Below are 10,785 nucleotides of genomic sequence, written 5' to 3' on the forward strand. Positions count from 1 at the left end.
GACCGCCCAAATCTACACGTAGTTAAGGTGGGCGTATTTGTAAATCTCATTTTATCTCCTGTCAGTACAATTGCTTTGGAACCTGATGTTCCGAATATGGTAAGAGGCGTTACATTTCCGTGAAACGCTTGCAGTATTTGACCAATCACTACACACTGGTGAACTGGCCAATCATAGCACACCTTGCATTTCAGAGCCATGAGCTTTGTAAAAAATCAGCGCGTTTCAGAGAGGCGGGGCAAAGAGGAGATACAAACATGCACGGTATATGGAAAATACAACGTTTTTTAATCTTTAAATGGTGTATACACAATTGCGTTACATCTAAAACAAACCATAATATTCCTTTTAGCCGTGCAATATGATTCCTTTAATGTCAGTATGTACTGTACATTAATGATGATTTCTGATGAATGTAATGTCATTTTGCTCTGTGTTACGGCTGGAGCGCCGCTGATGTTGTGTCCGCTTTTTAAAGACATAACACAATATGTGACGTCATTTAGCCATTGTTCAGTTTTTTACTAGAAGCTCGAGCTCACGGCTCTGTGCACTCTGCCGGAAAGGAGCAGAGACCAGCAGCTCATTTGCATTTAAAGAGACACGCCAACATTTAGAGAACGAGATAATAATATGGAAGCATATTGGTAGCAATTATCAAATTGAAATGCAATTTCAACACTTTTATCATCTCTGCAGCCGGCTGTGGATCTGTCACAGCCCAAACTGCAGCATCCGGATGAATTAGAAACCAAGGTTAATTTTTCCACATGGATGGGTCGTGTTTGGGCTGTACAGTCTCACAAAACGAACATTTCTGAATGATTGTGTGAAGATATTGTGACTAAACAACACTCAAAATACTGAATGTGTTCATGATGAAAACGCGTCTGCACGCGTATGAGAAAGTCTACATGAGACACTCAGCATAGCGAGCTCACCACCTAATAAGGCTATAAGAATTTTCTGCGAGATGTTCTAACAATGTAGCTACTAGTTCTATCGTCTACAGACACCTAATAATCTTAAGAAACACTTAAGCCATTTCTGTCTTTGTGCTCTAATTCGTGTGCACGCGATTGATTGCTTTTATCAGCTGTCTGCAGCCTCACATCAAGGCACGTACACGAGCTCCGCCTTCACACAATGACGCTGTAACGGGGAGGGGGCGTGGCCAGCTCGAAATGCATTCTCAAGTCCACATAGAATTTTGCAACACTCGGCGCGCTGTGTAATGAAAATGTAATCCAAACATGTTCAACCCGTGAATGTTAATGCATTTAGGGAGAATAACATTTGAATGATCATTTTTCAACAGTTTTGCTTGGCTATCTTAAACACATATACTCAATCCGGGGAATGCATTTTCATTTTAATTTAGCAACTTAAAGAGCGTTAAAATATGCATTTCAAAATACATATTAAAAGTAGTGTAGAAACGGACAAATGTCAATTGTGTTATTGAATTTTCATTTTCATTTTGCACCTAATGTTGCAGATATGTTATTTTAAATGTATATTTAAAGACATAAATGCATTGTCATTTTACGTACTGCATTGCCATTTTGCAAATTGCATTTCAATTTGATAACTGCTACCAATATGCTTCCACATAATAAATCATGTCTGGTGTATTTTCAGTGTGGTGTGTGGTGTCACTCTGTGGCCCCTGAGACTTCTATTACATCTTGTTAAGAGGGCCATAACAGGTGCCCTTTAAACAGATCACCTGAGAGCTGACAGGTGTTGGTGAGGTTCACTGGTTATGTAACACCTCCTATAGAGACTATAGCACGAGTCCGGTCACAATACAGAGCGCCGCTCAATGCCAAAAACTGCCACCAGTACCTGAAAGAACACACTCCACACGGCTTTAACAAAGTTCAATACAAGCTACACCTAAAACACACCCGCTCCTTCAGGAGCTACTCTAAAAATACACCAACCGCTACTCATTTAAATCAACTTTTGCCTGTACGCGTGAATGAATGACGGTCTATATTTAACTGCAGAGATCAGACGGCTGTTGGCTTTCATCCAACACGCCTCACGTTTCATGTGTGCAGAAGATAAAAACCTCACCATCAACCGTCACCTGGACTTTGACATATAAACGTGAACTTCAAAACACGACATGCAAACAAAACCCAGATCATGTTGATACACATGGGACGGGAGCGTTGTTTATTGAGTTTTATACACAAACGCTCTGTCAGACGGGAAATAAACACAACACCAGCAAAGAAAAGCGTTCACATCCAGCTGTCATTCACTACAATGTGTTCTGTGATGAATCCCAAAACCAGCATGCAGACATCTCACTGGCTGTCAATCCAACAACCTAATTCCCATTACGGTCATTCAAAACATAAATATTAGATAATAGGCCGATCATTCCGTGGTATCATACAGTAATATTTATTGTAATTCATTCCGATTTGAATTTGACTTTAGCTGCAAAAATATACTTACACAAAATATGACATATACACTTTTTCCCTGTACACACCACCAACACTGAGAGGCATGTATCTGTCATACCGTACGTAGTGTTCAAAAGATCCTCTATAAATACTTTAAAACTCTAAGATTAAAAATATAAGATTCCATCGTCCCTTGAAAGATAAAGGCAAATGATTTTCCTGCAGCAGGATTTGAAGTCTTGTATTGTTGTGATCTTAACATATTTTCACTTGTATGTTGAAGTGAAACCTGAGAGAGAGTCCTGTGTGTTGTGTGAGGTCACAGTGGGCCGTCGGGAGGTGCCGGAGGGGCGTCCAGCAGCTGGAACATGTCTTCAATCACCTGCCACAGACAGCTGTCCAGCGGGAAGTCGTTATCCACCAGATTCACCAGGAAGTAGTTGTCATGGATGTACTGAATGATCATGCGTGAGGGCGATTCGTCCTCGTACAGCTTCGCCCACTGTTCGATCCACAGCGCGAAGGCCTCGTCCTGTCAAACACACACACACCGAACGTCAGGTGACGCGCTTCTGAAATCACTTCATCTGTAGAACATCTGCTGAAATCACAACACGTGACTCATTCGAAATGGCTTTACCTTCCAGGACATGAAGCTGACGGGATCCACCACGGTGGGCTGGATGATCTCACGGCCCGGGAATATTCCCCACGTCACAGCGCTGGGCTGCATGTCCGGAGCGTTTGTGATATTCCTGCCCTGAAAACAGTATTGAGCTGATGAAATGAAAATTCTGTTATCATTCAACTTGCATACATTTCTTAGTTCTGTTGAACACATAAGAAGGTATTTTCAAGATGGGCTATCATGCCGTGTCACGCATTCTGCCTTCTTTACACTGGTAAACGTGCTGGTTTCTCATGCTTAACATGGTCAACTTGTTCAAAAACGAGTTGCACGGATGACGTGGTATTTCTGTGCTCCATTCACTCCGCCAGGGTTCGGACAGGTTTCAGAATGGTTTTTTCGAACATGGATTCCCGTTTCGTAACAAGGGTTTCTAGTCCCTTATTGGACAATTCTCCCGGAAAAGCACTGACTGAAATGCAAATCAATTTGTAACCCCTTTTCAGTTAAAATAAACCTACCATAAAAAATGATAGACGCTTCATTTCTTTGTAAGCAGGCAAACTTATCAAATCAGCAGGGGATCAAATCATTACTCCCTCACTGTATATGTCATCAAAGTAAACACTCTTTGAAGATACGACGTATGCAATACTACTGTATAGGCACTCAAGATTAATATGAGATTTGAGTGTGTTACCTCATCTTTAAAGACTGTCGGAAGCTCAACAGTGCTGGGACACCGCTGTCTACCACAGGAGATTTGGTTCCTGCTGTAGTAGTAATAGTGCCCCAGAACTGTTTGGTTACAAACATTCTTCCAAAGACTTGTATTTTGTGTTTAGCACAGTTGGAACAACCGGAGAGTGAGTAACAGTAAATGATGATTTTTGGGTGATCTGTAACGTGTCCCTGTGAGGAGAACAGTACCTGCACGTTCACTATATGATAGTTCACACGGGGTTCATACTTCTTCAGAACTTGCAGAAGAGCCGTAACATTTTCACTCGATGTGAAGAACTCCAGGTACGCCTGAGAACAGACAAAACACACTGAAGAAAAGAGCTGGTTTCACATCACACACCGACCACAGCTTGACTACAGTACAGTACACAAAGACTCCAAACCCATATTTTTTCTGTGAAAAATACGTTTTTCTGTGAAGCATAAATGTGTGTGTTTTTCTGACCTTCTGAAAGACGTATCCCCCCGCCGGACCCCAGCCCGCAATGGGATCAGAGGAGGCTTTGCCGTTGATGTTGGGTTGAGAGTTAATGGTGAGAACTCCTCTGTGGTTCACCTTCTCCAGCTCATCCTTCAGCAGATTGGTCTCTGGAGCCAGAGGATCATCATTCCACGGCAAACACATCACCTGCACAAGAAAAGTTTCAAATTCACATAATATACGTCTGTGTACTGTGCATATTCATTTTGGATTTATAAACACATATAAATATGTGACCCTGGACAACAAAACCAGTCTTAAGTAGCACTGGAACATTTTTAGTAAGCGGCAAAAATACATGGTATGGGTAAAAATTAACGATTTTTCTTTTTGCCAAAAATCATTAGGATATTAAGTAAAGATCATGTTCCATGAAGATATTTTATAAATTTCCTACTGTATATGTATAAAAACTTTATGTTTGTGAGTGGATGGTCTGCCACAGTGCCTCAGATTAACAACTTCAAAGGCGATTTTCTCAATATTTTGATTTTTTGCACCCTCAGATTCCAGCTTTGTAAATAGTTGTTGTTCCGCCAGATAGTGTCCTATCCTAACAAACCACATATCAATAGAAAGCTTATTTCTTCAGCTTTCAGATGATGTAAAAATCTCAATTTCGAAAAATTGACCCTTAAGACTGGTTTTGTCATCCAGGGTCACATATATACTGAATATATGCATGTATGTCATTTAAATGATATGTAAAAAAATGTATTATTTTCTTAAATATATATACGTGTTTTTGTGTTTAACAATACAAAGTTAATTTGCACACAGTAGACAGACTTATATGATGTAAACACACACTTTTACTCTGGATGCCATTAATCGTTTAACAGCCCTAAAATTGTTGTATGCAAACCAAAAGATCAAAAGTTTCTTTAACTGATTTCTCATGGCATCAGTAGACAAACAGCTTTACTTGCTGTAACTCTTGAGTTTCAAACCGTTAATCAGTTCTTGGAATAATTGTGACATTCTGACTGGACGAGACACATCTCCAGTATTATACAGCGTGGCAGCAGACGAAAATGTACGCCCTGAGGTACACGTTCAGTCTGGTCTTGACTTGTTCGTGGTGATGCGTGTTGTCACGTGATGGGTTTCGATACCTTGTGTCCGCTGCGGTTGGCCTGGCCGCTGATGTAGTTGGTGAAGACTTCATACACGCTCTCCTCGCTGCTTAGTTCCTCGCCCCACATCTGCAGCAGAGCTTCTTTAGGAGATTTACTCTTCAGGTAGAACAGATAATAGTCCGTCAGCTCTCCAAACGCCGGTGAGGCCGAGTTCCCCCTGAACAACAGATAAACACACCTTTAACATCACACTCGGAGAGCTCCAGAGGAGAGAGAGAGAGTTCCTACCATCTTCCATTGGGGAAATCGTCCCAGTCCTGTGTTCTGTAGATGTAACTCTTGGGTCGGGAAGCCCAGAAGATGGGCCTGACATCCTCCACCTTACGCTTGGGATGAGCGCTGATGGCCCACGGGAGAGGACGCCTGAACGTCAAATCATGACACGTCCACATGAACATTACTGACAGGTCAAGAATCCACCGGTTGAAAGCAATAAAGCACCGGAGGCCATCTATGACAGTGACATTTGTAACTTAAGATCATTTTGTAGATAGACAGAGTGGTTTTTAAATGAGGTACCGTGGATCTTCAGCCCATAAGCCCAACAGTCGGAGAACTTCTATAGTGGCCACCTCTCTGTTGAGCGTGTAGAAGTGAAGGCCGGGCACCTCGCCGCTGGACAGCAGAATCTTACACATCTCCACCGCCTGATGGATGCCGTAACTGCGGATGGCAGCGTCATTATCTTTGATGGGCTCGATCACCTGCGTGATCTCCTCCGGCACTTCCAGTTTAGACAGTTTGACCAGCTGACGCAGCGAGTGATAACCCTGCACCGACAACACCACATGTGTTTCATTCACTCCATCTTCATGATGAAACAGACATGCAATAACAAATTCATTTTGATTTCGCTAAAAAAAGCTCAAAATATTGGGTTTTTTTTAATGACGAATGTTGACCATTCATGATAGCGGTCATCTGTTTACAGAGATGGGAAGTAACGAAGTACAAATACTTCGTTACTGTACTTAAGTAGATTTTTCTGGTATCAGTACTTTACTCCACTATTTATTTTTCTGACGACTTTTTACTTTCACTTCTTACATTTTTACGCAAATACCTGTACTTTCTACTTCTTACATTTTCAAACCAGGCTCGTTACTTTAGTTTTAATCTGTATTTGATGCACAATCAATATTATTTCTTGTCATTGCGTGATTTTTTCAACCTAATGATAGGTCTGCCTAAAAGCCGAAGCGCTGTGTGAGGTGGCCACTAGCCAATCAAATGTAAGAAGGCGGGAGTTACTGTTTACAGAGCAAAGCGGTGACCAATCAAATCAAAGAAGACGGAGTAACTGTTCTCAGATCTCGAGTGTGATATTCTGCATCATGTGGTGACTCGTGAATGGTAGGGTTTTTTAGCGCGAAAGGACCAGATTTTAAATATGTAATTTAGCTATTCGCATGTTCTACAAACATATACTTCACGAAAGATGTACTGTAGCTCTGTCAGAAGTTAAAGCAGCTCGTTAAGGTAAGCGCATTATTGTTGCTGTTGTTCATTAGTATGTATGAATTGCATATTTTTTGCTATCGTGTGTGCGTTAAGTTCATGAACGAGTGAAAAATACCTGCTCATTGCGTTGCTAATTATAGTGGGCACTTTTGCACAAAAATGCGCTAATTTCCTGATTGCCATTTGAAGTGGTTTCTGGACATATCCTATTAGTCTTATTTTCTAATTTTCTTAATGCATTTGCCTTGTTTGATCTGTTTGATCTATTTTCCTGATTTTTATTATATTTTTTCATCTTGTCATGATTAAAATTATAAGGAAATAAAAAACGATCCTTATCAACGTTGATTGACATTGCAATAAAATACTATCACATTATTTTGGAAGTTAAAATTTTGGGCTGGTTTTTGTTGGAGTGAGTAGGTTTTAGTGAGCCTTTGGGCTGGAAATCATCCACCTAATCTAGCAACACTGACATCAGTTTTAATGTTGAACCAGTGTAACGTACAATGTAAGAGGCTAAACATTTCATATTTTAAAGCTAGGCATAATTTCAAGAAATGTGTTTAACCAATCGAGAAAAACAGTTATTTTTACCAAGTTTATTGACTTGCCTAATTAATTATCTCTTTATTTCTCAGTTTTCTCTTTTTGACAAGATCTCTCAAGTGTCTACAACCTCTGTATAATGATATGTCCATGAATGGTCTGTGCTTAAAATTTAAAGGGACAGTTAATCTAAAATTGAAAGCAGTGAAATTCTGTTATAAAATGTTTTGACAATCACAGTACCAAACAGTCATTTCCTGGCTATTACGCATCGCAGACATAGGCTAGTAGTCTAAGAAGCTGCCACGGACCAAGGCGGAAGGCAACACTAAGAATAGCTAAAATTATGGTTGAGAACTTGAGACAAAGGGAATTCTGTCACAATTATTATCAATACGCTTGTCCTTTACACTCTTATCTTACATCATAATTGTATTATAAATTTGTGTTTTTCTCCACTACCTAGGTAGTGGCAAATAGATTTATTCCATCAGTCTTTTTTATGCTTGTGTTCTACATAATGGTAGTTCAGTTGTGAGGTACGAGCGTGTTTCTTAAACAGGTAGTAGTATTGGCTACTTTTTACTTAAGTACATTTTAGAGCCCATACTTTATACTTTTACTTGAGTAAACAAGTTTAGTCAGTACTTCAACTTTTACTTGAGTAAACAAGTTTAGTCAGTACTTCAACTTTTACTTGAGTAAACAAGTTTAGTCAGTACTTCAACTTTTACTTGAGTACTTTTAAACATGAGTATCTGTACTTCTACTTAAGTAAAGGATGTGTGTACTTTTGCCATCTCTGTCTGTTTACCATTTTGCCTTAACAGCCACAGTGGTTACTAACGCCCTACACTTGTCGAATGTGACCAAATAAAGAGAAAACACAAAAGAAACGAAATTCAAGATGAATTCGACTGATTGCATCATTTCATCTTGACGATATTGTTGTTGTGAATGTGTCTGATGAAAATCTGACATTGGGCCAGCGCTAGTCCCATTTAAAGACATATGCCGCTTTCACAGACAAGGCTTAAGACTAGTCCCAGACTAAAATGAAAGCTTGACCTGTCTTAACTGACATATCTTGAAATATGCCATTGTTTTGTCTCAATATACGTCATATTTTTATCTAAGGCATCGTACTAAAATATCCTAATTTAACTTAGGCCTAGTCCTGGTTTAAGATAAGCCTTGTCTGTGAAAGCGGGCCATAAAGTGAGAGATATTTTGAAAAATGTCAACTGAAGACAATGTGACATGTGGGATGGTATATGCACGTATGAGTGTACCTGGATAGGGAAGATTCCCGGGAGTACAGGGCAGGTGATGCCAATGGCCCGACAGTCTTTGACAAACTTGAGGAAGGTTTCTGCTCTGAAGAAGAGTTGAGTGACGATGAAGTGAGCACCAGCGTCCACTTTCTCCTTCAGATGTCTGAGGTCCACTTCATAGCTCTCTGCCTCCGGATGACCCGTGGGATAACCTGTCAATCATAACGACAAACATTCACACACTGTAATAATGATGCTCTCTGTGTGTGTGTGTGTGTGTGTGTGTGTGTGTGTGTGTGTGTGTGTGTGTGTGTGTGTGTGTGAGACGCTCACCTGCGATGCAGATGTCAAAGTAATCATCAAATTCACAGCGAATGTGTTTGACCAGATCTGTAGCGTAACTGAAACCTCCCTCCTCCTCCACCCAGTCTTCTCCAATGGGATCTGCACAACAAGACAATTGACTTCAACACTTATAGAGCAAATACAGCACACTACTACTTTACTACAGTATGCATACTGCACATTTCACACACATTGTTTGACTAGCAAGATAAAACACACAATCTTATGAGGTCACGTGACAACAACGTAGTTCACACTATTTTAGAGTTTACACTGAACAGTATGACCTAAGCAACACACGACCGTTTCATTCGGAACGAATTTGGCAACGGACTGAAAGTCATAGTTTCTGTTTGGCACACGTCATGTCAGCAGAACGATGCCTTCAGCTAGCATTCTAGATAAACCAACCTCCTCTGAGAGCCATGATGTTCTTCAAGCCCAGGCGCTTGGCTTTGTTGAGATGGCCTGTGATCTTGTCTTTGGTCTGGTTACAGCAGGTCAGATGCAGGACGCTCTCCAGGCCGCAGTAATTCACCGCTGTGCTCGCGATCATCATGGAAGAGGTTTCTTTATCCGAGCCCGGATCTCCAGCCGGATGCCAGGTGACGTCAATGAAGAGAGGACCACCAGAACCCATCCGGTCAAATCTAGCGCACGTCAACACAGAACAATGAAGCGCCGCGGGAGACTGACTCCGTTCATTTGCCTGACCGCTCGCGTGTGTACCTGGAGATGAGATTGACAGCTCCAGATGTGGTGCGAGGAGGGAAGAACTCCAGCGAGAACCAGCGGTCCCCGGACTCGATCCTGCGCCTCATCTTGTCCCGCAGGCGGTCAGTGCGGTCGGCGTCCAGCACGGGTGTGGAACATCTGGAACTCTCTTTCGAGCTCTCGCCGCTGTTACTGGTGCCGCTGGAGTCGCTCTTACAGGACTGCCAGTTCGCATCAGACCTCTGGTTCACCATGATTCCTGCGCACGTGTTCAACATATCACATTCACGCGCGCTCGTCTACACACACGAGAACTTACTGTACACACTGAAGCATCCGGGAGACGCTTTGATGCATACACAACACACAAGCATTTCATGTAAACGTGTATTTGTTGTGCACGCTACACCAGTTTTTTATGTAACGTGATCACGAATGAGATATGAGCTTTATATTAATCGTGCACGAGAGACGCGCACAATAGCGCGAGGCTGCGCCGGGCGGTTCCTTTAAATACAAGCCGCAGAATGAAACCCAAAGGATCAAACAGTCTGTATGTGAGAGTGTCACTCCTTCGTTACCTTTAATGTTAATCTAAACCTCCAACTGCTACCCGAACTCTCCTGATGAGCTGAGCTGTGCCGCGTGCGCCAGGAAGCATGGCGTTTTCAAAATCCACGCCCCGTTTCATAAGAGACACGCCCATGTTAGCCCAAACGGTCCTGCCATTGGATGCAGCGTCCGTCATCGAGTGTGATATAAACAGCATATGGGCTCATGAATTATCTAACGAGGTCTCGGTCCTTTATTCCTCGTCAAAAAGAGTGTAATGTTCTGATAGACCACGCCCTTTCGTATGTGCGCCACGCCTACCCGACCTTTCTATTGGCTGTAGAGACTGTCAGTGCTTGACCTTCTTAATAAGCCGATTAAAGAGCTTACACTGACTTTCTGCCCTTTTCTCCAGTTCGTTCATTCATATTTATTACTTATTGAAACATTTCTTTGTGTTACTGTTAACTGCCTG

General features: G+C 41.7%; 1 protein-coding gene across 1 annotated transcript; it reads right to left on the reverse strand.

Moving 5' to 3' along the window:
* On the reverse strand, positions 1–10,555 carry mthfr (methylenetetrahydrofolate reductase (NAD(P)H)). Its single transcript, XM_057326879.1, has 12 exons — positions 10,340–10,555; positions 9,774–10,017; positions 9,456–9,694; positions 9,033–9,143; positions 8,718–8,911; positions 5,935–6,185; positions 5,644–5,778; positions 5,392–5,572; positions 4,241–4,423; positions 3,982–4,083; positions 3,064–3,183; positions 1–2,955 (listed from the first exon to the last, which is right to left on the reverse strand). Exons 2-12 carry the CDS (start codon positions 10,010–10,012, stop codon positions 2,743–2,745), a joined length of 1,968 nt encoding a protein of 655 aa, XP_057182862.1. The 5' UTR covers positions 10,013–10,017; positions 10,340–10,555; the 3' UTR covers positions 1–2,742.
* Between the last annotated feature and the right edge of the window lie 230 nt (positions 10,556–10,785).

This window comes from Triplophysa rosa, unplaced genomic scaffold, assembly GCF_024868665.1.
Source record: "Triplophysa rosa unplaced genomic scaffold, Trosa_1v2 scaffold139_ERROPOS793776, whole genome shotgun sequence".
Classification (NCBI taxonomy): Eukaryota; Metazoa; Chordata; class Actinopteri; order Cypriniformes; family Nemacheilidae; genus Triplophysa; species Triplophysa rosa.

Excerpts from the sequence above, each read along its gene's own strand:
- mthfr (XM_057326879.1), bottom strand. The coding sequence starts at position 10,012 with ATGGTGAACCAGAGGTCTGATGCGAACTGGCAGTCCTGTAAGAGCGAC. Across the intron at positions 8,912-9,032 it reads CTTTGACATCTGCATCGCAG|GTTATCCCACGGGTCATCCG; the intron begins GTGAGCGTCTCA and ends TATGATTGACAG. Across the intron at positions 6,186-8,717 it reads CGGGAATCTTCCCTATCCAG|GGTTATCACTCGCTGCGTCA; the intron begins GTACACTCATAC and ends TTGTCGGTGCAG.